Below are 26,642 nucleotides of genomic sequence, written 5' to 3'. Positions count from 1 at the left end.
GCTTATCAGAGACCATAGCAACAAGTCTACATGGAGTTATAAATACCCAGTGGGCTCGGGGAGGGCAGATCACAGTGACCATCCAGAACCCCAGGAACTCCAGCAGAGTTTTAGCAGAAAGCTAAAACGACCCTGCTATGTTATTAGAGACTGAATACCAGTGAGCTCTCAGTTATCAAAGGTGCCTGCGCTGGTACATCACAGCCAAGTCCCAAGCTCACAGCAACCTGTGCAAGGACAAGTTATTCTTGCCCCAAGGCAAGAGCATCTCTGAGTCACAGCTGTGCACACATGTGCAGAGACAGGAGCTGGGGCAGCATCAAGCTGGTCCCCCATTTTAGCAGGCATCACCCAAGCTCAGCCTCCAAACCAAGCAGGGTGGCTGCTGTGACTAGCAGGCAGTATTTAGAAGGCAATTTCTTAGCCAAATAGTTCAAAAATATTTTCTAGTGATCCTACTAACTACCTGGAAGTAATTTATTCCAACTAGTGTCAAAAGCAAGACTCATTCCTGCAGCAGCTGTGCTGGAAGTAAGCATGAGTATGAAACCTTCCAAAACTGAATATTGATTGTCTTCTGATAGAGGCCAAGATTTACTTAAAACTCTTTTTAAGAGAGTCATGTGCCTCTATGCCCTCTCCAAAGTGCCCACTGTGCCCTTCTAAAGTGGAAGCTGCTAGGTTGCTGTCACCTGGCTTACAACCCCTCCTGCAGTAAAAGCTGCTTCCCAGCCACTTTCTGCAGCCTTGTGGAAAGGTCAGCAGGAATTTAAATGAATGAAGCAGAAGCACTAAACCCTGATGACACACTGCTGCCTGGGGACAGCACGTGGTGTGCAAGACCTGCCATCACCAACCCTGACACTGCCATCAGGCCTTTGTGCCATGACCTTGGCAAGGGACTGCCTGACAGTCCCTTTCTCATTACCTGCTCTCCTGAATGCTGAGGTCCAGCTCCCCTAATTGCAACTATTTGTTTCTTGGCATGAAGATTGTCCCTGTCTCTGGTGAGCAGATGCAGGACTTGGGGATCTTATCATTCAGAGGCACTGAACATCCTCACAGAAGCCTGATGCTTGGAGGAATGAGGGAAATGCTGACCTGCACTGTTGCCTTCACATTTACCACCTCCTCTCAGAAATAAAAAAAAGGCAATTCTGGATGTCAAGAAAAATGTTAGGCTAGAAAAGCTGAAGCAGCTTATCCCCAGAAAACAGAGGACTCCAGACAGTGAATTCTACAGTTAACCTGCGTGGGGGTGAGCACAAGGACTTCCCCACCTGGACACTCTGAGTACCTGTCATTGGAAGAGAAATCCATTCCTAGGACGATGCTCTCCTCCGTGTCCTGTCTGCCATTGGTGGACACCACCACCATGTATCTAGTGCGGTTCTGGTAGGTACTTTCCAGTCTTACAGCCTGAAGAAAAGAAGGGGAAGACATCAGCAGTGCAGTCAGCAAAACACACATTATGACCTTTAGAGGCCACTTTTTCATGCTGAGTGACAGGCGCAGAAGCAGTGATGCAGTCTGGACTGGTACGGATGTCCCACGCTCCTCAGCTGGGTAAGAAGTGCTTTGCTCCCACACAGTGCCCTCCTCAACAGCTGGCACGTTCCTGGTGCACTCTGAACACCTGGTTGCAGGCCCTGCTCTGTCTCACCAAGGCTGATTTTGAACAAGCTACACCCCTCTGACTGGTCCCAGCCCCATGAGCTTTGTGGACCATCAGTGAGACAGATGGGTGTTGAACCTTCACCTGCAGAGGGCTTTGCCCCAAGAACCAGAGCTTTCCTTCAAACTACAGTGTGCTACAACACCTCCAACAAGTCTCTTTCCACCAGCTTCCCAGGCAGCTGGACAGACAACCAGGACCTAATTCATACGTGGTTTCCTGCTGGCCCTTTGAATTCTTCTGGCAACTTCCCCAGTGCAGAAGCAATCGTACTGCCTTACACCTGGCAGGAAAAGATATCCCTATGACTAAGCTGTATCCTTCACTGGTTCAGACTGCCCAGGAGAGGTGAAAGTCATTGTGCCTCGTTGCTCCTGCCACGTTCACTTGTACCCCAGTGCCAAAAGAGCTCTAGGAGGACTGGTGTTCAGCCCAAAACCCCCCAAATCAAATATTAAACTGTGAATGTCAGACCAATTCTGAAGCTCCTGGAAGGCTGCACTGAGGTGAGCTGCTCCTCCAGAAGCCACAAGGAAGTGAGAACTGAAGGGACTCCAGGAAGTCTTGCAGACAGACTGCTGGTTAATGAGGAGCCTGGGGAAGGGAGCCCAGCACTGAAAGTTTTGCTTATCAACACTTGCAGCAAGCAGCCTTTACTTGCAACACTTTTTGGACTCCGTTCCAAGCTGTTTGCAGCTATTTTAGTCCCAGGATCCCAACCAGAGAAACTAGGACATCCCTAGAAAGGAAGTGTCTTAATTCTGTACACTTAAACCTTAACTTTGGATGGCCCAATCCAACCCCAAGACTCTGTCTGGTCTCAGTGTTTACCATATTGTTCAACTGCTGCTTGAACTTTGAGCAGGGCCAGCAGAGAGCAAACGGGGAGAAGGAGCCATCCCAGCTCAGCCTTGCACTGTGCTGTGGACACATCCCTGCCTGCTGCAACAGGACTTGGTTCCTGAATTCCTTGCAACCCAGCGGCTGAAGTCTGAAGTGGTGTTTGACATCCTCAACAAACTGAACCCAAATTCCTCAAACTCCCAAGCCACAGCTTGTGTAGACGCCTCTTGGTGGCTCTCACAGAGGTCCTGGCTCAGAGACCCCAGTTGAAACAGTCATCCTTAAAAAGCTGAGAAATTAACTATTGTGTGAGATCTCTCAGGAGCAGGCTGCTTTTCCCAATATGCTCCTTTAGTTGTTCACAACTTGGTCTTGAGGTCAGAGCAGCACCTCCCAGCTTAGAGGAAGCCCCCTCTGATCTCAGAGCTCTCCTGTCCACCACCAGCTGGGAAATCTTCACCACAACACGTGGTGGAGTCTATGACAGAGGTTAAACCGGTGCCTGGCAGCTGAACAGAGCTCACCATCCCAGTGGAGTGCTCTGTGGCAGGGAATGTTGAGCGCAGCAGGGAAAGCTTCCCAGTGGCATTGCAGGAGCAGCAGCTCTGGTGATGGGGTGGGATAGCAAGTGCAGGCAGGAGACGGTGTTGACAGAGTCTTCCAGACTTGCCCAGTTGGACCAAAGACCAACAGAAACTACCCAAATGCTGATGCCAGCAGACAGCCGTGCTCTGTACAGCCAGAGACTGTGCCCCACCCATCTCCTTAGGATAAGTCATGCTAAAACCAGCCTTATTTTCCTTCTTGCTTCTTGAGTCACTGGGATTCCTTTGGAAACACGGAGGATCAAAGTGGCCAGTCCTTCAAGGTGCGAATTCTCCCCAAGATGGTTGTTTCTAGAACTAACCATTTGTGGGAAAACAGAAAGGTGCTCTTCCAACCTAGAAGAGCAAGTAATCACCAAGGTCTTGGTGGTTAAAGTAATTACCTACATTGGGAACCAAACCTCAGCAATCAGCACAGACTTGCCTAAAATGGGAGCAGACAGACACAGCTGCCCCATGTCTGGGGCATCCACACAGGAGTTTCTGTTCTGCTTCTCTTGAGGACAGTCCAGCAGCAAGATGATTAACAAAATCTAACTTACTTTGCTGAACCAATTTGGCCAGCAGTAATGGGAAGTCTTGATGCAAGACCCTTTAGAACAGGGTAAGACAAACAGCGAGCAAAGGTCACACAGCTACACGCTGGTAGGATGGGATTTTCAGAGGCCAGTTAAGAGAAACAAGGGCATGGCTTAGTGTGAATCTCTGGGTTCAACACTCACACCCTTAGAACAAAGTGCTAAGAACCACGATTGGGCAGATAACACGTTTTGCTAAATTTACTGGAGTATTAAAACAGCAGAATTGACATTGTAAACCAGCCAACTTCCACAGTTACTATTAGAGCCCCAATGTGTCTATCAAACCACAAATGAAGCTCTAACCTTTCCATGAAGTGTCAGTTCACATGCTCACCTGCCAGCAGGAGCACACCAACTGCTCTGATGCCTTTTAAATGAAGACATTTGAAATCCCAGTTACTCTAGGGAGGATGGCCTGGCTTCAGGGACTGTGATGAGATGGAAAGTTTTTCTCAACCAGCTCATCTGTACAGACCTTTCTCCTCAATTTGGGAAGGTTCTTTGTAGTCTGGTCAAAACAAGTCATCCCCTGTAGTCTTTTCAGGGCCAGCTACATTCTTCTTAAGTTTTAGGCTCACCTGAACACAAGCCAATTTTATCTTCTGCTGCATTCTTTTATCATCAGAAGTATGATGTGATATTTCACCAGCCCTTATGAACAGCACATTCCAAGAAGTTCATACTGACCTTTCACGCTCCGCAGTAGTAGGTGTTTCATACAAGAACACATTTCTCATGGAGATAAATGATTTGAAGACAAAAAAAGTGTGTGTCCAACTTTCAAGTTCCCAGCTCTGCTAAGCTACAGGAACATATTCAATCACTGTGCATTCTTAACTCCTTTTCCTCCTTCCTAGTGATCTTACATTAGTACCATGGCTCTAATCCTGCTCTCACGGAAGGCTAAAAACCTCTGCCAACAGCTCCAAGAAACAAGAGTTGTTCCAAATTTCAAGTGTAGGTTTTTAGAGGATTAGATTCCTCTGCTGGCCCCTGAGCTGTGAAGCCAGCCCTCTGAATGACAGCAGCCAAGAAAATGAGAAGAATGCATTTCTCTCAGTACTGTTTATATTTCAAATCTCATTTGTATCTGCAGTTTTATGAGAGAGTCCTTTGCAGCCCTGCACACCCTTCGTTCGTCAAGAATCAATTAAATTCAAGTAGACTATCGAACTTAACCTCATGCAAGATTTCAGCATTCCAAATGTAGCTCTGGACAAAAGGGTTTATGTCTCAGCCCACAAAGTCCTTATTCAGCTGTTAAGGCTAATTTGTCCCAAATCACACAATGTAGCCAGTGATACTGCTGAACAATGCTCTGTTCAATAGTTTCCAATGTTCTAACCCTGGCTCAGATTCTGAAAAGCATTGAGAACCCCCATTCCCATCACCTCCACTGAAATTTTAGTGACAGCAAGGTGTGCCTGGCAAAATTTAGGGGAGTAGGTCCTTTGGCTTGCTTTTGGCAAAGTATTTTTGGTGGTCATTCGGGAAGCTAAAGCATTCCATAGTAACCTTGGCTGTTTCCTAGCTATCCTCATCCAATCAGCCCATCTCCAGCACAGCTCAGGAGGATTCAGCAAACCAGAGGTGCTGGAATAACACTTGGGATGCTGGCAGTCCTTCTTTGGGCAGACGTTGCTAAGATGCACCAAGAAAACACAGGAAACAAACTTCAGGCTGCTGAGTGCTGAAAGGTGCAGACTCACTGCAGTCATGCCTGGCCTTGTAGAGCACTTCAACATGTCCCAGGCAAATTCCTCACTGCTCACATTTGGCTTCTGGAGCTCTTCAGGATTGTGCATCAATGTTGTGAACAGCAATGACTCATTTTACATCATTATAGGAAGCACCAGCCCAGGAAAGCAGAAGGCCAAGGTACAGTGCAGGTGCATGGCTACATGGGGATCCTACATGCTCCCACCTGTTCAGCCATGGCCTTTTGGGATGCCACAAGTCAGGACAGCAGAGTGAGGAACACAACTGAGCTCTCACAGAAGGGCAGACTCACTCACACTGGTCAGACACAAGTCACCTACTCTTGATTTAAACAGGACACCAAGATAATTTACCTATCCTCTCTGGCACTTGTTACAGTATTTTTTGGGAGCACAGATACTCAATATCTGGGTTCAAAGTACAGCCTTCTAGCCATACAATTTGTCTCACTGAACAACCAAAGCAGGCCTTTCACAACTAGCTGCTTTCCTACCTTCGTGGTTGCAAAGACTCCCCAAACCTGCTGATGAAACCACTCCAACACACACACACACCACTGCTTCCCTGAGTTACACAGGTGTGTTTGTCAAGTGGTGCTTAACCTTTGCATTGGCTCACAGGAGATAAGCAGAAAGCCAACCTACCAGTCTGATGTTGTCTTCTGGGCGGAGCAGGATGAACATGGCCTGCAGGTGCTGCTGGAGATCCCCTGCGGGCAAGAGAGCAAGGTGAATGCACAAAAATAGTTTGAAATCACATGCAAGTTCCTGGCTCTCCAGCCAGAGCAAATGTCCACTGAGAAACCTGACACGTCACCAGGAGTGTCGTCACTGTCACTCCCACCTACTCAGAGATGGGAGTTTTGTCATCTCTTAGTCAGCTGCTCTTTGCTCTGTGTGCTCACCTGTTCCTGTGCTACCATGCTCTCTCCTGCTAAATTCTGTTATCTTTTTTTACAGAAATAAACAGCGTTTCGGTACTCTTTGTTCCTTTGACAGACAAGTCAACCTAGTTAGAAATGGGCCCCACCCTGTGGTTCAACACCTCATTCTACCATGAGCTCCAAACCAGAAATTTGCCATTTCTTTTAGACCAGCTTATTACTTAGTGCAGAAATACTACCCAGGCTAAAGTATACTCTCCTTGGAGTGAGATTTGGTCCTGTTTTAGAGCAGCATGTGCCTACCTATGGTCGTGTACCAACCCCACCCTAAAGCAGCTAAGAACTGCCACCTGAAAAATCAAACACGTATAATTTTTTCCTAGAAAACACTTGCAACACCTTTCCTGGTGAAGCTGAGGAAAAACAAAAGGAAAATTAAATTTAGTGCACGACCGTAATTTTAAGTCTTATTAAGAAGAGACAAGTGTCACAGCTTCCCAAAACATCAAGCATTTCAAACACAAGTGAGATGATTTTCTGTCAGCACTGCTGCACTGACTTCTCAGCACTACTCGTGGCATGTAGAGAGCCAACATCACACCCTGAGTACCAGCCAGCAGCAACAGCTCCTGCAAGGGGCTGGTTTTTCAATCATTACGTGGAAAATTAATCTGCATTCCCACAAAGGAGAGTGCAGGGCTGCCAGGTGGGTGGCACAGATCAGCAAGAAGAGAAGCCTTTACTCTTCCATTCTCTCCCACTCCCCCACAGCCAGGAAGCTGAGTTTAGGCAACACTGCAAGGAGCAAATATTCAGCAGGATCAGCTACAAGAACCTCTTCTAGGAAGGTTGGTTAATCCCCCTGTCCTCCCTTTCTGATTCACCAGTGGTGCCAGAATCCATGTTATTTCACAGACTCTGAGAAATAAGGAAAACTTGAACATGGAGCAGCACCCAGAAATACCAAAAAAGGGAAGGAGAAGAAAGGAAAGGCTGCCCACTGAGAGTACCTGGTTTCCAAATGATTTTTATAGCTGGTGGAAGAGCAAGGCTGAAGGGCTGTGCAGCCCCTCTCTGGATGGGACAACCTCGCATGGAGTAGGTTACACAGGACACTGCAATCCCTGCTCTCCTCTTCCTTCCTCCTTGAGCTGCATTTCAGCATATGGAGAATGAGTCAAAGCTCTGGGAATGCTCTTTTAACTGGGGGTGGGAAAACTGAGGCGGGGAAATCACAAAGTATCACCTGCAACAAGCACCTGAAGCTGCTTCCTGCCCATGGACATTGTTCCCAGCACGGGAGTGGCTGGCACGAGCCTCCCTAAATAGAAATTATTTATGGAGATATGGTACTCAGGAAGGCCAAGTCATCCATCAGGTGCTTGTTCTGCCAGGAGTGCCATGACAGGATCTCCCCACGTCAACACCAGTGCAAAATCCTGACAACACTGCTCAGTTCCAGCAAGTTCCAGCTAATAATACAGTGAGAATTGCTGAGAACTGTCAGTCAACATGCAAAGGTCCCCCTGCAACTCCTGCCCACAGCCTGGAAGAGCTCAGCAAGTATTTGACTCATGAAGCTTTCACATGTCTTAGTCTGAAATGAAAGATGCTTCAGCTCAGCTTTTTCTCTCTCCAAAATGTAGCAGTTTCCACTTACTGCTGCCAGTAATTCAGGGACCTCTTAAGAGCCAAAATTTCCAGAGTTAAAAAAAAAAAAATCACCTGAACTACTGGATTATCTCAACACTTAAAGAGAGGAAGTTTCTACGACAACCCTTTCTGCAAGGTTCAGCCAAGGAGCTCCATTATCCTTCATCCTCAGAAAGTTTACCACACTCCTCCCTGTTCCCCTGCCAGCCTCAGGATCTCCAGAGCTGGAAAGTAAAAGATTGCTTCCTTGGCCAGCTTTAATCAACTTGCAGGGTTTTCAGCCCCAAACACACAAGGCATTTTGTAAACTTCCTGGATTAAGAAAAACCAAAGGAAAGGCTTTAACATGCCAGAATCAGCACAAAGATATCACATCCTGCCCTGTGAAGAGCTGGCTTTGCTGGCAGTCATGGCAGGGCTGCTGCTTCCTATCACATTGTCCTGTGCTGAGCAGATGCTTTTGTTTCCTCGAGCTGGCAGGCAAGGTGCAAAGCATGGGCAAGGGTGGGATCTGAAAAGTGATTCACAGTATTCCAGAGATGGCAAAAGCCCCAGGGAAGTTACATCCCTTTCTGGCCTGCTCTGGCGTTGTTTGTTGTGGAAAAGCAAGCCCACCATCCCACAGAAGTTTGCCAGGTGGCACAGGACCACCCAGGGAGAGGAATATGGACAGCTGGTACCATATCTAGCCAATCTGCCAATGATTCCCATCGATGGAGGTGTGATTAGAGAACTGGGTGTGAGCATTAATTATTTCCTGTTACCCATTCACTCTTCACGCTGGATTCTAGCGCCTCTAATGAATTAAAAAGGCAGGTCAGGAAGGTCAGTCAGCCTTCCTAGAAAATGCTCTTGGAGCCACTTGAAATACTATTGCATCTATAGGCAGCAATTCCATACTGGAAAGTTATGTCTGCTCTCTACCCCCCTCTAATTTTGTGTGCCAGAGATAAGTCACGACACACATGGGGATGGAAGCTGAGCACGGATTATCGGTGTCCCAGAAAGGAGGCAGCTGCACACACCGTGCCAGCCACGCTCTCCACATCACTGCTTTAATTCTGGTGGCACAGATGTTTTGCTCAGGAAGGTGACACACACACTGATCACCCGGTGCCTTGGTCTGCTGATACTAGAAAAATTCACAGAAAATTGGTGCACACTCAGACAAGGGACTCTCTTCAGTGAAACCTCCAAGCACCATAAAAAAACCACTAGAGCATTCCCATCACTTGACAGACAGGGAAACTGAGGAAAGGACAAGCACTGATGCCTCATTAAATCTCACCCTGTAAACTGAAGAGACAGGAATAAAATAAGTCTTCTAAGAACAAAAAATCCCACCCCTTAGGCAAGCCAGCCTTGGCAATACCAAACATCTCGCTGTAAGCAATTACAACACACCGGATTTGCTTCCTTGGCAATCTGGCTTCCAAGAGCTCTGGGCCGATTAGACAAGCAATTATTTTCCACCAAGGTCTCCAGACCTCATGCAAATCAGCTGGAGCAAGTAGATGAGGCAAGCAGAGACACTCAACAGCTGTTTGTGCTGCCTTGCAGAGGTTCTGCAGGGAAATCTGTGGGTTTCCTCAGCTGGCAAAGCCAAGGCAGCAGTGCCACGGGGAGACCTGGGCTTCAGCAATGGACTTGGGAGAGATTAAAAACCAAGACAGGCCAAGAGAAACTTTTTAAAGACTGCTGACTCTACTTTCACACTAAAGGACATCTCACTTCATTCTTGACCAGAAAGGCCAGCTTTAATTTAAGTTTCAGAACATTCCTTTTGACAACTGGTAATTAATGCATCTCACCAAAGCAATTTGGGTACTGCTTGTGCTATGTTTGAGTGGAAGTATATAATTAAATGCCTTCTGACTTAAACTTTTTCTATAAATATGTTTGCAAACAGATTTTGAGGTGGCCACTCATCACATACATAACTCTGACAAATGCAGAGGTGGATGACAGTCTGATGGTGTCAAAGTACAAAAGGATATACACCTGGAACCAAACCAAGTCACATTTTTCCTGGTCACCTTCTAGCAAAGCACGTTGACTCCTGTCTCTGTTTCTATCTCTGTCCCATTTGCAAACATCTGAAGGTCTCAATTTATTTTTGTTTCCTGCCAATTGCTTTATGGAAGGGAAAAATCCCCACACTATCTAATTCCTGTAAAACACCACCAGTGATTAAGCACCATATAGCCAATGAAAGAAACCCTACCCTGAAATGTTTGAGTTATGATATTCAGAGCAACTTCTCAAAGAGAGTCAAAGCAAAAACACAAATCAAACTTTCAGCAGATAAAGGAGGTGGAATTATAACTGACTCTGTATTACTCACTCTGCTCACACCTCTGAGAAGTCACACTGACTTTGCTCAGAGGTTTCCTCATCCCCACGTGGAGGTAAGTCTGCTAAGCCTCCTGCCTCTCCTCCATCACAACTGGTTCCTTTCAGATTAGGAAGGACCATTTTTCACCCTGTATCACAAACTCAGGCTTCCCACTGCAGTGCACAAAGGTTTTGGAAGGCAATCCTCCCCTCCCTCTCATACTGAAATTACAGGATGGTACTGCTGCCCTGATGTCACTCATTTGATGATTCTGTTTGAACAGCAGTTTTGAAAACTTCCCTATCAGCACTGAGACTGGCAGGTGAGGCTTTAATACACACGTGGGCCAGACAAACGTGTGTCATCAGGTGAGAATGAGCTCGAGAAAGGTGGACTCTGAAACAGGAGGGACAGACAAGCCCCAGCCATGGATACCACACTCACCTGCATGTTTGTTGCGCCTGTGACTGATCCTGGGAGTGGATGAGCCATTTCCTCGTGGCAGGAAGAGAGCTGCACCTTTCACAGTGAGGAAGCTTTCGCTGATGCTGCAAGGGAAAAGACAAAGAGGGAGTGAGGATAAGTGTCTTGCCTTCAAAAAGGAAAAAAGCAATGAACAAGACAGGTTAAAAGCACTGAATGTATGCTCTGTACTTTTGCAATGAAGTGATTTAGATCAAATCATTCTGCTGGTAAAGAACTTTTCCCCCCATGTAAGTACTGCAAACATTCAAAGCATAACTGAGAACAACACAAACAGAGAAACACTGAAAAGCAGAACATATGCTGGTGCCACTCTGCCTGCAGAGGTGCAACCTGAGCAGGCAGAGGGGATTAACCTATGGCTACATTTTCGATTTGAAAGTCAAGATGACAGATCCACATTTCTAAATGGTGATGAACAGAACAAGCCCACGCATCTGGGTAATTATGGACTCTCTTAACCCTGAGCTTTGTGGTTCAGACACAGCTGATGCCCTGCAGAAACAAATGTCTCCCTTCAGCAGTTAGCCAAAAGAAAATTAGTGTACACAAAAGATTAAGAAATCATAAAACTACCCTCTATGAGTTGCATGATGATTAACTCTCAAAGACCTATAAATCACGAAAGCAAGAAACTGTAATGCTGTTGAAATCAACCATCACTTCATGCCTTGATTTTACCCTTTCTGGAGTCACATGAGAAGTTTGTAAAAAGGGGCAATAAAGAATTTCCAAGTACTGAGGAACAGCTGGTGTTTTAAGCACATCCTCCAGCCCTTTTCTTGCAGATGCTGTGGTTCGTGGAAAAAGCAAGACACACTCCAGATTCTGCAATGCAGCCATCCTGTTGCATACTCGAGGGTTCCTGCTTTTCTCAGAATTGATAAGACAGTCCTAGAGGCTTTGAAGAAAGCCAGAAACAATTCTCTAGTCAACAGGATGGTTGATGAATATGATAAGACAGGATGGGAGAGTCTCTGGCATCGTGCATCCCAACAGCTCCATGCTTTGAAAAGATGTTGGCTTGTCCTTCAAGACAATTCATGTCCTGAGCAAGAGGTTAGGAATTTATTTTTCCTTTCTCCACTTAAGCAAATATCAAACACAGTTAGTTATTCCCTTCCTCTAAGGGATGAGCACTGGGAAATTAACAGAGTAAAAAACTCTGCATTATTTGGGGTAGACTGCTTTAGCAAAGGATTTTCTGACTACATTTTTAGAAGTAAAAGAATTAGCAGAGCTTGTGTTGAAGTTGGATTTCCCCCTAAGCTCGAGCACATTTCTGGGCACCTCTCCATTTTGCTGCCAGGGATATAAAAAAAAGAAGTTTTCCAAGCTCCAGAAAAGCAGATGCACAGAGTCAGAAAGACTTTTCTCAAGGCTGCAGCACATCTCAATGTTTAGACTGTGCTGTCATACCCTCAGCACTCCTGAGTGACAAAGTTTCTCCCAGAACTTTCTTCCTAAAATTGAACCAGATGTCAAACATGCTCTGGATGCTTCAATAAAAACAGAGTTTTGAAAAGGAAAAAAACACTCATCCTAAATTAAAATGGATCAGAGAGTTCTCTACTTGTATTAAAGCTAAAACCAAAAAATAGTAAGTTCATTTGAATAATAAGTTCAGATTTTGACTGAGCCTTTCTAGTTTTTGTTGACAAAAAAAATCCTCTCCAAGTTCTCAAGCTACATAGTTTCTTACAGCCTGAACTAGAGAAACACCAAGGTATCTTAAGGACACTTAAAAAATAATAATAGTACTATTAATGATAAAAATTAATTCTCCTCCTCCCATTATAATCTCACCACAGAAAAAAACTGTTAAAATATGTTAGACTGCAGAGGAGGAGAAAGAATTCAGCACTCACAGACAGCTTTCACACTGTTCATTTTATCAGCAAAGCCAACCACTAATATTAGCAATCCTTTAGCCTGTGCCTGAGGTTCCCCCAGAAGGTGGAATTAGCAACTATTTTTAGTGGATAATGTAGCATGTAGCTAAGAGGGCCAGGAGGTTAAAAATCTTCTCAATTCCATCACTTTCCCTTATCAGCAGCTCTCAGCCACCAGCCTGGAAAGGAAAGAGCAGCAGAACTAAAGAGATTCCCATCAGGTGCATCCTTCCAGGAGGCCACCTTCTCTGCCGAGGCCAGGGGAGCCTTGCTTTGGGCCATTAACCACAGGCTCTAAGTGTAACTTGGTAGGACTAGGGAAAGGGAAAGTAATTTCCCATACAAAGGGCTGAAGAATGTGGCAAAGCAGATCATTCTTGTGGAACAAGGAGGTCAGGCAGGGAGGGCAGCAGCTCCCGCAGGGCAGGAGATGGCCATCAGCACTGCTGGGAGAACAGCAGCCCATGGAGACAAGAGCTCATGCCAAATCCAGCTGTGGGGACACTCCCTGTGCTGCCAAGGCACACCACTGGCACCCCTGGCATCACCTGCCTTAAATTCTAACCCCAGATACATCAGTGTCCAGAAAAAAACCCATAATACACACACACAACAAAGGTCTTGCTTTGACATTCAAGCAATAAAGAAACTCTTGGGAGGAAAGGCAACAAATTCATGGGAAAGTCCAAGTAGCTCTGTTGCTAAATTCAGCAGATGCTGATTTTGGTGCCTGTGATGCACTGCATGGACAAAAAAAAGAGCAATCACTGGCCTGGCATCCTCTGTGCCACACTCAGATGGCTGCTCCATTTGGGTCCACCCTGTTTGGACAGTCCCTGGCATGATCTTCGCCTAAAGCATCCTATTTCAGGGCAAGATCACCTCTGGATACTGTCCCTGATATATAAAGAATAAGGATTCCTCAGGTGGGACACCAACAGCAGGCCCCAGTCTGAGACACTTCAAAACCACAAAAGGTAACAAAGACGTCTGTGAAAAGGGCAATTAAGGCTCTAAACAAGTGTTGCTATCCACTACTGATTTCACCCTGCTGACAGCTGATGGCTTCCAAGCATAACGTGGGCTTTGAAATACTTCACAAAATCTGGCTTGCCAGAGCTAGGGGAGCTTCAGGGCTCTTTGAAACACTCTCCTGGAACAGACTGGTGTTAAAAGACACTCAACGTGGTTAGGGGAGAAGTTGAGTCCAGGACAGCAGAAGACAAGAAGCCAACTTGGCACAGGTAACAAAGCTGAGCTGTGTTTTATCAGCACCCCAGGCTTGTCATCAGTTGTCTGTACTGCACAGCAGGTTTTTTCAGGAGAAGACTTACTCAGGACATACTTATGAAAGAGCTCACAATCCTCAGCACTACAGCTGGGGGAAAACCCCTTCTGTTCCATGTTCACCTCTGCAGTGAAGCAGCAGCCTCAAGGCCACCAGTGATGTGCTATTTGTAATTCCCTGCTCACTGGGAAGAGAACCAGTGCAAGAAGAGGACTTAAGCAACTCCTACAGAAATCACTACTTGTACCAATTTTGCTCCCAGGCAGAAAAGATTTTGTAGAAATTGTACAAGTCACATCAGAACTATTTAAAGCACAGACACTGCCCTCAGAAGGCTCTGTTTCCAACCAGCAGTAAGAGCAGGAAACAGAAGTGATTCCTGTGCTCCCTGATGTGCTGCCCAGGGCTGAGCTCCTCCTGCACAAGGAAATCACTGCATGGTTCAAACTAAATTCTCACTATGCTACAAAATGAGATCCACACACCTTACAGATGACAAACAAATAATAAATGCCTTCCCAGATGTTACCCTGCACAGCTCCATTCATAAACTGCAAGCACAAACACCAAATACACTGGTTTGAGGACACAAAAGAGAAAGTGTTACTGGTTATGGGGCTGTGCCAAAGAGATGTGATAAATCACTGGATGCATTGTCACGACCCCCTGGACAATGCCTTCCAGCTCCCAGCCAGGAGCCAGGTGAATCTGCACCACCCTTCAATTTCAATGAGAAACCCTCAGTCCTCAGCGTAAAATACTCAAAAAGGAACCTTGCTGTTTTCTCTTGAAACTGCTTCACAGTGAAAGGAGAGAAAACCTTTTTAGGAATAAGGCAAGGAGGCACCTGAACGGCTGCTGGCAATGTTTTATCCTAATAAACACTTAATTAAGTTGTTGTGAGCCTGAGGATGACTTTCCAGAAGTCGGCTCTCCTCACTCATGGGAGCAGCTCCTTTACAGCAGGCTCTGTCCTGTCCAGCCCAGCCCTTGGTCGGGCACTTGCCAAGTAGCACAAGCAGAAAGTTGGCACCATTCCCTGACAGGCTCAGCAGGAGAAGTCCTTCCATGCACAGCCTCCCACACCACGTACAGGACAGGTCAGTGTGGCAAAGGCCAAAACCTCCTGGTGCTGTCACCTCCTCACAGCCGTGCCCAAACCACACGGGCTCTGCCTGGGGTCACATCCTCCCACCCTGCTCACCCTAATCCTTAGATGAAATGGGAGATTGAAAAGTGGTGGCTGGGGAAATGAGGATATCAAGGTACTTCAGATTTGAATGAAAGTCCACTGCCTTTATGATTTACAGAAATACAATTTCTCTTAGTGGGTGTTTATTAACCAGAGCCCTAGAAAAGAGTTCTGAAGCAACCACAATGGGATTTCAATTCCAAGCCTGGCTCCAGCTGTAGCTCCCCATGACAAGAGAGCTGTGCAGTCCCTCAACAGCCCCCCAGATTTTGCCCCAACATGAGCAGCCAATACTGCCTTGCACACCTCAGCTGCAGCTCAGCTCCACCATCTTCCCTTAAAGCAGCGGCTGCAAAACTCAAACCAAACAAAAAGACCGAAATTCCGAGGCTGGCAGGAGTGGCACAGCAGGCACCAATACTTAGCTCATTCCCGAGGTGTGGAAGGAGGGAGAGGGCAGCTGGGGACATGTGAGCGAGCTCAGGAGCAGCCAGGAGTGCAAGAGCAGCAATTCCCCCGCAGCCTGCTGGGCCTGGCATGAGAGCAGCAACAGGAGGGCGGGCACAGCAGCCTGCGGATTTTTCAGCACCTCAAGCCACTTCCCTCCCTCTTCCTGCCCCAAATTCCCAAACTGGCTGTTTCCCCTTCTCCACAGGCAGGCCCCAGGGCCATCACACCTGCTCCAGGGTGGCTCTCCAGCCTCCCACTCCTTCAGCTGCCCACAAGAAAATCCTGGTTAATAAAGCATCCCACAGCCAAGGGTGCACCAGCAGCTGGGTGCACAGCTGGATTATGTGCAGCATGGCAGCCCAGGGCACTTCTCCCTCAAGTACCAGATAAAAGCATTGCATTCCTCCAGCATCCCTCCCCAGGGAAGTGTCTCTTTCACCTTCACTGTTGTTTGTTTTTCAATAAACAACATCCCTACTTCCCTTGTTTACTTTTTAAAGCACCTAGTTTAATAACTGCCTACAGTATTAATGAATTAAATAGAGGGAAGCAACGTTTGGCTTCCAGTTTAAACCTTTGCTCCTAGGCAAGGGATTAAGGTGCTTGATTTTCTTCACACAGAGGGCAGATCTCAGAGCTGTGTAAAGCACAATAGCAGGTACTAATAAAGAAATCCCACCAAAACCCTGCAGGGAAAATGAAAAGGCAAGGATAACTCAGGATTGCCCTGCACTGACATTTGTATTAACAGGGTCAGCCGGCAGCAAACACAGACAAGCACAGGCTTCTGATACCCAAAACAGAAACAAACTCAGTGCTGAGCAAAAAAGGGCCACAGCTTACCGAAAAGGGGTCAGTCACAGTGTCAGCAGAGGCGACACCACCGAGGGCAGGGAGAGAAAAGGGAAGTGGTTCTCCACCAAAGGCCATCTCTCACCACTCAGCACTTTTGCAACTTAAAGAGAAAAACAAACTGAGCGTGGGAACCCACTTGGGCTCAGAGGTTTGACGCAAACTGCATTTTTAGCAACATCTGCATTTGTGCCTTTTTTTTTTTTTAAAAAGGAACTGTCTGCAGGCACTTCCTCTGCTCCAAGGTGGGGCTCCCTGGAGAGAGAGCTCAGCTTCCATGACACAGACAGGCATCATCACAGGGAGCTCTACAATGCCAGTTATTACTCATCCATATGAACTTACCTACTGATCCCTTCTCACTAGCACCAGGTCACCTTTTCCCTTGTTTTGGGTTCCAATATGGAACCCAAAACAACTTCTGAAACCAAACTAAGACAACAGTTTGCTGGAAGACAGTCAAAGGTGAGGGTGGATGGGTGTCAATCTGAATTCCAAAGCACTAATTCCTTTACCTTGCTCCAAGCAAGGAGAGAATTTCTGCTGAATTCAGAGAGGGTACAACTTGCCAAAGGGAACTCTGATGACCACAGCTGTCTGTGCAAGTGAAGAACAACTGCTTCAGGTGCACGAAACAACCACACTCAGACACAGTTTCAGAGACAGGATCAAACCAGCTCAGGTCATCCCACCAGGCTGTGGGAAGCTTTGATACCACTCAACACCCAAGTGAGTTACCAGCCTGCAAGTCACACCCACTGCTGGCACCAACCATGACATGCCATTAGAGCTCCTCTGCCACCAGACCATTTGAACTGAGCTCAGAAATAACTCTGCAAACTTGGGCAGCCTGGGTATGCAGGAGAGAGCAGCGGCATCCTTTGGAGACTGCATGGAAAACAACAGCTCTGGGCTGAGAAACTTATCCCTGCCAGAAACTCATCCCTGCCGGCGAAGGGAGCAGCAACAGCTGCTGTTTGCAGCCCAAGCTTGCAGCCCACGCAGCTGTGACAGGGCTGCACTGTGCCGAGACAGCCCCAAGCACCTGCAGCATTCCTCTGCCTCCCCATGCCCCGAGCCTTGCTCTGCAGGGCTGAGTTTCACACTCCCATCTGATGTATTTCCTCACAGGCACGGCTGGGATTTGTTCCTTGCAGGCGAAGGAAAGCAGGCTGGGTTTTGTTTTAAGCTGGACAGCATTTTATGGTGTCTGATGGAAGTGAAAGTCCATGCGGGTTTCCTGTTCCCCTCACATACTCTTGGCCTACAGATGAACCAGCTCAACAAACTGCTAAAGCCCAGGCAATGCAGGCAGAGCCCTGGCAGGGGCATCAGCTGCCTCCTCGCCACCCAGCCCTGTGCCCAGCCTGCTGCTGGCAGCTCCAGATTGGGTTTCACTGGGCTGCTGCTGAGCGCGTGCTCCCACAGCAGCCCTGACACAGCCCTGCCTGTGCCACCTCGCTGCCCAGCCTGTCCCCATGCTTCTGCCAGCCCTTGGCAGGGAGGGAATGTCCTGGTGCTGAGGCTGGGCAGAGGGAGACGAGCTGAGCTGAGCTGTGGCTGCTGTCACCACCGAAGAACAGTGCAGACTGGGGGGACACCCTGCTGATGACAGATCATCAGGTAAGGGTTTATTTCAAGGAATACAAACCTGGGCACAGGTTGTAGGATTACCGTGGCAGTGAAGAAGGGAATAGAGCAGGGATGATTTAAGTTATCAGAGTGAAAAGGACCCATTTTCCAGGCAGCACAAATAGCAAAAAGCTTTACTGCCCATCTCTCTGGCAATGCAGCAGAGAGGGAGTTCCAGCAAGGCACGCGTTGGTGGCCCATGTTCAGCCTCCGAGGCAGCTTCAGAGAATCCACCCAGAGAGAAAAAGATTCCAAAAAGCAACAACAAAACAAGTTGTGCAAACAAAGCCCTGATGTCTCTGGAATTTGAGACTGAAGATATGCACAAAATTGTTCTTCCTGCAGTCTGAGCACGGCAGTTCATGGACTAGGAAGGGGGTGGCTAACACAATTAGGATGCTGATTAAGAAATCCGGGCACTTGGTGTTTACAGAAGAAATTTGATTCTTTGCACTTTTTAAAGCAAAAGACCCAGACCGGAAGAGAGACCATGAAAGGAATTTGTTTTACATGATGGTCCCCAAAGGGTTCCAGGTCTCCAAGTCAAGACATTCCCAGATGAAAGCTCTACATGACATTCTTCTTGTGCCATATACTGTTTAAACATCCTTGGGCATTTTTAATGCATACCACTGGGTTCATGGAGCAGGACAGCAATACCCAGGAGAACACTTTACAGTGTTTTACCACCACATGCCGTGCTCCTACCAGCCCAGCCTGCCCAAAGTGAGCCAGCTGCTGTGGTACCAACAAAATGCTTCCACAAATATGTTCTTAGAAACACTTTAATCAACATGAGAAAACTTCCTAAGGATAATCTATTGCATCAAGGAACAGAGAAAAATTATCACCAGCTTTTTGATTAGTTAATCCTCAGGAAGAACACCCCTCTGATTGACACATACTTATCTTTTTTCTCTCCTAATTAACACAGTGCATGTTGATTATCTTTAAACCACACAATAATCTCCTCTGCCACCAGAGTTTGAAAGCATTGCCTTCATACACAGCACGTTTCTTTTTAAGCCTTAAATGACAGCTGACAGACCCTCCAGCAGTTAATTACCAACCTGGTCTCTCCCCACTAAGATTAAATGCATTTAAGATGAGATATTTTATACTAATTTTTTATGCCAATCTCCCTACATGTCACTGTCACAGACCTGACCATGTTTGGCCTGACTGGCAGTGTCCCACAAGAAGGACCCATCTGCTTTAAATACAACTGTAACACAAGTGACAGGAGACACACCGAGGTCAACTTACTGTCCCTCCCTGCCACAGCCAACTCCAGGGTCCCCTATATTTAGACAAAGAATGTCCAGCACTTCACAGATGGAAGGAGATCACTGACTTGCTGAAGCGTGGCCAGTGCTGGCCGCCTCCCCGAGATGGGTGTGACCAGGAGGTGACAAGTCCCCAGCACCCGCTCAAGGCAGGGCACCGTGTCCCCACTCCCTCCCCAGCAGCCACAGCTCCCCAGGCACAGGCCCAGGATGGGACTGGTCCAGGAGGACACTGCTCTGTCTTTTTCTGGTCTCAGTGGATGTGGCCAGCACCGAGCATGGCTGTGGTCAGCCAGGGAGCAGAGCTCCAGTGGTCAGCCAGGGAGCAGAGCTCCTGCTGCCTTGAGAAGCAGAACTGTGCCAGGACTTGGCTCTGCAACCACCCCAACCAGGGCATGGCATGGGGGAATTACACTGGGGAAGCTGCCTGGCTCTGATCACAGCCTTGTTGGCTGCCCTCAGTAAATACATTAACAGACCCCTGTAAATAGAGCACCAAAACAAGGACCACTCTGTCTCTACACAAAGAAATCAGTGCTGAATAATAAGCCTTTTCCTCTTGCTAAGAAGAAGCAGATGCTTGTTTACCAAAAGCATCAAAAATCATCAAGAGGCTGTTGGATTTGACTCATAAAAATATAGAAGGAAGTTATTTGTTCAGTATTTTAACTTCTGCAGCACTCAGCATTTTCAATTTTCTCTCATTCTCACTGCATCCTCCCCATGCAATGGTATTTGATCCCTGAATGACAGTTTCCAGCAGGAACAGTAAAATAGGTTTAGGAACGACTGTCCCTTTAGATTAGCAAAAAGGACAGTCAGCAGTAGCCAGTGATGTGAGATGGTTTGTGGGCTGTTTCACAGAGAACTGCCACGTGCCAGGTTTCTTTCAATAGGTTTTGATTTGAAACTGGAAGTCACAGGGAGCTTTACCTGTTGTGATGATACAGCCAGTAATTGGGCCATTGATCTGCTGCCCCTTGCAAACACTCCAGGGACTTTATTTTAGGGAACAGGGAAGCTACAATTAAGGGAATAAAATCTTAAATGTGGCTGCAACTAATAACTTGAAATTTTAATCAGCTAGAAGTAAGGAATCATCAAAGACAAAGTATCAGAAACGTTTTATAGCTGGAATAGTTTAATGGATTCTGTGCCTTCAAACCAGGGCACACTTAGAAGGACAGTTCCTTGCACAAAGCAAGGTCAATACAAACTTCAGATTCGATTTAAAGCTGCAAACCAAAGAAGAAACACAGCTTCACTTTGGGTTCAGTGACCCAGCACTGAGAGAATGGGGTAACAAGGCTGCTTGTCCTCAGGAGCTCAGAGCAGCACCCCCAGCACAGCACACCTACCCTGACAGCAGCCACAAAAACCACTCCAGCATCCTGCTGGTGTAAGTGACAATCAGCCTCTGGAGCCATCAGGAAAAGCTCTCCAAATCAGACCATGAGATATAATTATGATCCATTTCAAAATGCAAGCTCAGCATCACTTTCCAATCCAACTCTTCCCCCTGCGGATGTTACAAGTTCTTCCTGGAGACAACATCCCTTGTGACTCTGCTTTTTCTTTTGGTGCTCTGAATAGGGATCAGCTTACCAGGAGTCCTTTATTCCCGAAATAATTTCCATTAATCACTCACCATACCCCACTTTAAACAGAAGCTGACACACTGTGGGATGTCTAACACCAGCACAGCATCTCCCAACTTAAATAAAAGCTGAAACGAAGGGCACCCTAAGAGGCAAAAAGAACTGGGAGACTTCTAAATAGGAGACAAGAAAACTTCTTCAAAATGTTCCTAAGAATTGAAATGTTTTTATACAGCTACTTTAAACACAAGTAGGGAAGCAATATTGTAAACCATCCACTCTTCATGGTATCTGCTCACAAAAAAAGTAAATTAAAGGAAAAACATTAAAGTGCTTCATTCCGAAGCATCACCCTGCAGTTTTGCATTTGTGATTTCTCAGCACAGCTGCAAATTAACCAATTCTTTTAGCACCTTCATACGACTTTCAGGGGGATGTCAATGCTTTACTTCAAAATGCATATAAAGGAGTTTTTAACTCAACATAAAAGCCTTGCAAAGTTTTGCTGACTAAGACTCAGACTGGAAACACATTAAATAAAAGTTTTATTTTACAGGAGTTTGAACTCAGAAGAGTAGAGATTCCAGATGTGTTTATCCCTGCAAAAGTCAGGTGCTAAATTTCAGCAGAATTAGCACTTTAAGCAGTTTGGCAGCCAATTTTCTGTGGTTAACTCAGGTCTTCGTATTTCCTAAAAGCATAGAAACCCCTTTAAAAACCACACATTAAAGTAGAAAGACCATCAGAATACTAAACACTGCTATGTACCACAGAACCAGCAAAGTCTCTAACAAGAACACAGTGTACTTTAGGGAAAAGGCTCTTAAACAGCTTTTAAAAAGGCTCCAGAATAGATATTTGCTTAATTTCAAGCTAGAGAGCCTCTCATAGAACATTTCATTATGTACTTGAAGGAACTAAGGACAAAAGAGTCAGGAAGATTACAGCAGTGTCAAGGTTTTGCTGGGGACTGTGCTGGGAATCTGGGTGATGTCCTGGTGCATCTGCTGACCCCACTCCCCAAAATGCAGCTCCTGGGCTGGCCCAGCACCCCCACCCTGTTCACACACGGACACAGCACCACCCACCTCTGGGGTGGCTATTTGTGTCACTCCCACTTGCCATCAAGGCACATGGATATTCCTATTTTTGCTTTCTTGCAGTTTTCTCAGCATGGCAAACCAAGAGGAGGGCCAGAAATGGTGCTGACAAACTGTTTGTTTTTATTTAGACTAACTGTCTTTCAGTCTTTGCGCCACAGAGGAATGCGGCTGTTCCACTTTGCATTTGTTTTTTGATTTCTCCATCTCTTTTACAAAGCAAATAAAGGGAAAAAAAACAACAAACCAAACCTAACAATAACAACAACAAAGCCAGTGACAAGCTCTTCACACACCACCATGCAATGAGCCCTTAAAAAACCCAAACAAACTAAACAAACAAAAAACCCTAATAAAACTCCTCCCACAATTTGGGTTCATTTTAATTCAGTATCGAGTTGCAGAAAGCAGGCAGGGAACCAACATGAGGACAAAGGTAAAACTAATGATAGCTTTTTACACCTTTGTGCAAACGGGATTCCCCCTTACACTGTAACCTGACCAAGGTAAATTTATCATTTGCTAATCAAAATGACCCTACTCCAGTCCCACCTGCCACTTGGACTCTCACAAAACAGCAATACAGCCAGAGCAGAGCTGCCCGTGCCTGTCTGTCAGCTACAGGTGCCTGAGCCAAGCCACAGGTAACAGCCCTCTCCAAAGCATCCAGCTGGGACTCTGTACCAAAAGAGGCTGCAGGGCAACAAGAGCCTCAGAGAAGCAAATTTATTCTCTTCATGCTGGCAAACAAAACACAAGGAGTGAGGAAATCCAGCACAGTACACACAACAACACCACAGTACAGACAATTCCAAGCTCAGCTCAACAGGGGTCCCAATCCACCCTGGGCACCTCCAGACAGCTCTGGACCTTGGGATGAACTGACTCTGATCCACCTGGGTGCCTAAACTAAACCACACTGCAGCAGTCAGATGTCACAGAAAATCTGGAAGTTAGCAGTGCAACCCAGACCCTGACCTGTGGCATTCCCAAGGAGATCCCGGGCAGGAGCCAGCCCTGCCTGGTGGGACAGCATGGAGCTCATTAAGCCATTGTGAGAAGTGTGTGAACAAATGAAAGAGTTCGCTAATAAGTGACAAAGATCATTTGTTTGAAAGAAAGGACTAAATCATTTCTGGTTCAGCAGTCTGGATTTAGCCTGCTTGTAACAAAGGTGTTTTGAGGAAAAGCATTCTGCTTAAATGGCTTATTGCAAGTAAATCAGAGAGCCCAAAGAGCTGAACACGATGTTGATGAGGGGCAGATAAGTACTGGATAAACAGGAATATGCACTGAACAAGGACCCTGTCACCTCAATATAAAAGAAGTGCCCAAATTTATCAAGTTGCCAACACCAAAAATTGCCAATCCACATTGAGATTTTCCAGGTTGGATTTCTGTCACTCCCAGCCTTCAGCAACTCTGGGACTTGTCTTTTAAGTTTACCTTTACAGGCTTTTCTTCTCCCCATCCTCCCTCATCCACAGGCTGATGTCCTTGAACCAGAAAGCTGCTGTCTGTCACAAAACACTTGGTTAATCCCACACAGCCCAGCAATAGGTGGCTGCAGAACAGCTCTTGCCAGTCTGCAGTTCCTTCCCAAACTGCTGGATTCAAGCTCTGGCCAAGCTGCACATGGAAAGCAAAGGGGTGGCTTTGGAATACTTCAGCAAAAGCACAAGTGTTTACTATTAAGGACAGGAGTGAGTTTTGGTCCATGTGTTTGTGAAAATTTCAGTCTTCAAGCAGCTGCTATGAAACACCGTGGCTGGAAACTCAAATTGCAGATTTGCTCTGTACACATTGCATATGTTACACTGGAGAAAAATATTTGCTGAACTAGTTTTAAGCCCATACAGGCTGATAATTTAAATGCTGTTTGTCAGACCAATACAGGGGAGACAGCAGCTCTTCAGAGCCTACTACAGAATGGGATGCAGAATTTTAAACTTTTTCTGACCCTACAAACACTAGTCAGAAGCAACTGTCAAGAAAGTTAGCTTGAAGTTGTTTTAAAAACAATGAAGCAATATTTTAACCAGGGGCTCTGTGATAAAGGTGCAAGGACATAAGAGTCCTGGAAAAAAAAATTCCAGCCAGATATTAACTGGCCCCAAAAGGTCTTTTTCTGCTGATAATCTCACTGGGGTCCTTCTGCTTTGTGGTCTTTAGAAAAATCCCAAGCATTTCCAGAGACAGGAACATCTGCAGATGTTTCAAGACAACACAATCTCAGAGTCAACTCTACCATTTAAATCCTTTTAAAACATTAATTTGGCAGCCCAGCAGTGTGGGCTTCCTAACTAAAACATATTGCTCAAAAAGAGTGGTGGTGTGGGGGGGGGTTGTCCTTGAAACACTGGTTTGTGGCTCAGGTTTTAATTTTGATGTCTGATAACCATCTCTGTGTCTCTTCCAGCCCTTGCCAGGAAGGATCGGTGAGACAAATACTCACAGCTTCCAGGGGAATAAAAGGAAAAGCCAAACAGGAAAAGTAGTTATGAACAATACAGCCCTGGCTTGGTTAATGATCAACCCTGCACAGACCATACTACTTTTATGCAAATACCACAACCTATTTGAACAGTTTTCAGTAATCACTGGGTAGTAAGAGGCCTTAAGCATGGCATTTGTTTCATCAAAAGCAGCAAAGAAATAAAAAAGATGAGAAATCCCCGAGGACTCTGCTCTGTCAACAGGAAGCCCATGCAGTGTGCAGGGTGAGCTCAGCTGCGTGGAGGGGTGGGCAGGAAGGGTAAGGGGTCAGGTTCCCCTGCTGCACATTCCCATCACATCCCTGATGGAGAAGGAGGCTGTCTTCTGCAGCCCCACAAACCCAGAGCACACAATGCACACTTGAATGGAGAAAACAACTGCTGCAGCCTGCCCTGATCCTACCAGGCTCTACAAGACATGAAGGGCTCATCAAGCACTTTCTCTATTTCAAGCACTTCCAACCAGAGCAACCCTCAGCTCACAAGGCAACTCCAGTCAGAGTTGATAGCAGTAACTGGAATGACTCTGCTGATCTTCCAGGCTTTTTGCAGCAGTTTCCAAGCATCTCCTCCTTGGCTCTTAAATATCATTGACTCTCAGCACAATGGTAAAATACTCACAAAGCTACAGTGCTTTACAATGGCACAGAAGCAATTAAAGATTTCCAATAACATGCTGCTCAGAGGATTGCAGTCTAATTGCTGAACGGTCAAGGGTTTTGGCAGCAATAATATTGTAAGGAGATAAAAAGGTTGTAAGGCTTCCCATACAAGAAATAAATAAATAAGCAGCCCTCCAAAGAATGGCAACAGCAGCCACACACCTATCCAAGTTCCTGACTTGGCACTTGGCGCAATTCAAGATTAGGTGGTCATGAAATTTCCCACCATAAAGGCCATGGCCGTGTGACAGAGGAAAATGAAAGGGGTGGGGGAGGACAAAGGGCCAAGCAGGTTACAGCACAGAGGTGGCAACACAATGAGCCTGAATTACCCACTGCTGTCATTTACTGTACAGCTTGTAATTACCTGCACAGCCTCAGAACTTCCTCTTACACTGTGAAGTGTTGTTTCTTCACACTCTGCACACAAGGGCTATCACTTAGAAGAAAACTGATTACAGGAGAGAGCAACAAGCTGCTAAGCAGGGTCTGAAAGGACATTTTGTATCTACCTATCACTGAAAATAATTCAGTTTAACTTCTTGGTTTATTTTTTTCCCCGCTAAATGCTCCACCACGAACTCACAATGCTGTGAAGAAAGTGTCTACTCCTGCTCCTTCTTTTCCCCCCGCACTCAAAGTTTAAAATACATTTAAAAACTGAGTTAACATCTTATAATAGAAAATAGACTGGTATGATGCAAGCACAAGAACTACAGAAAGCAGTGAACCTATCTGTGCCTTTAGGTCCATCTGGTTTTGAGTTTTGGAGGATGAAGGAGTAAACAGGGCAGGAGTGCTTCAACATGTGCTCAGCTGTGCCCAGGGAGCACTCCCACTGCTGCCTGGCAGAAAGGAAGCCAAGGCAGAGTCAAAAGTATTTAAACACAACAAAAAATACTTCAAAATGCCAGAGGGATGGGGGCACCAAAGGGAGTGGTCAATCCTGAGGTTCTGCACAAAGGCTGAGCATCCCTCTGCACCTTCCTGCCCCGCTGAACACAGCCTGGAAAGACTCCACAGGAAGGATGTGGCTCAGTGAAAACAAGAGCTGGGTTTTCTCAAACACCAAGCGAGTGCCCTGATGGCTGGGTTATCCTGCTTTGTCACTGAGACAGAAAGCAAAACTGGGTGGCAGAGGAATCTGGCATTATCAGAGAAACTTGGAAAAGCCACTTCAGGGACACCAGCAATGAACTGAATAACTCAAACTTGGCCAGAGGCAAAGGAAGCGACTGCAGGCAGGAAGAACTGATCCATGGCAATTCCTCCAGGTTTCTTGTTAAAAACTCTTTGATATTTGCAGACTCTCTGAAGCTTTGCTTTTTTTCTTTCTATCTTTCCTATCAGCTGCCTTAGAGTTTTAATAGACCAAAGTAAATTTTGAATCCTACACACAAATAAACTAGTAAATCAGC

At 46.3% G+C, this 26,642-nt stretch overlaps 1 protein-coding gene across 5 annotated transcripts in view; it reads right to left on the bottom strand.

The window, feature by feature from the left end:
- Window positions 1-26,642, bottom strand: part of SSH2 (slingshot protein phosphatase 2) — a 91,895-nt gene that overhangs the window by 21,943 nt on the left and 43,310 nt on the right. For 4 of the 5 annotated variants that reach the window (XM_064394667.1, XM_064394668.1, XM_064394666.1 and 1 more), the window contains 3 exons: window positions 10,739-10,842; window positions 6,068-6,132; window positions 1,298-1,419 (listed from right to left, as the gene is read on the bottom strand). In XM_064394667.1, the coding sequence (XP_064250737.1) occupies window positions 1,298-1,419; window positions 6,068-6,132; window positions 10,739-10,842 (291 nt within the window). Of the gene's footprint in view, window positions 1-1,297; window positions 1,420-6,067; window positions 6,133-10,738; window positions 10,843-18,102; window positions 18,241-26,642 lie in introns of those variants that run through there. The other variant, XM_064394665.1, reaches the window with a different exon arrangement.

This window comes from Passer domesticus, chromosome 19 (genome assembly GCF_036417665.1).
Source record: "Passer domesticus isolate bPasDom1 chromosome 19, bPasDom1.hap1, whole genome shotgun sequence".
In the NCBI taxonomy this organism is placed as follows: Eukaryota; Metazoa; Chordata; class Aves; order Passeriformes; family Passeridae; genus Passer; species Passer domesticus.
Note: the sequence above shows the minus strand (reverse complement) of the source record. Positions and strands in the feature narration are given on the sequence as shown.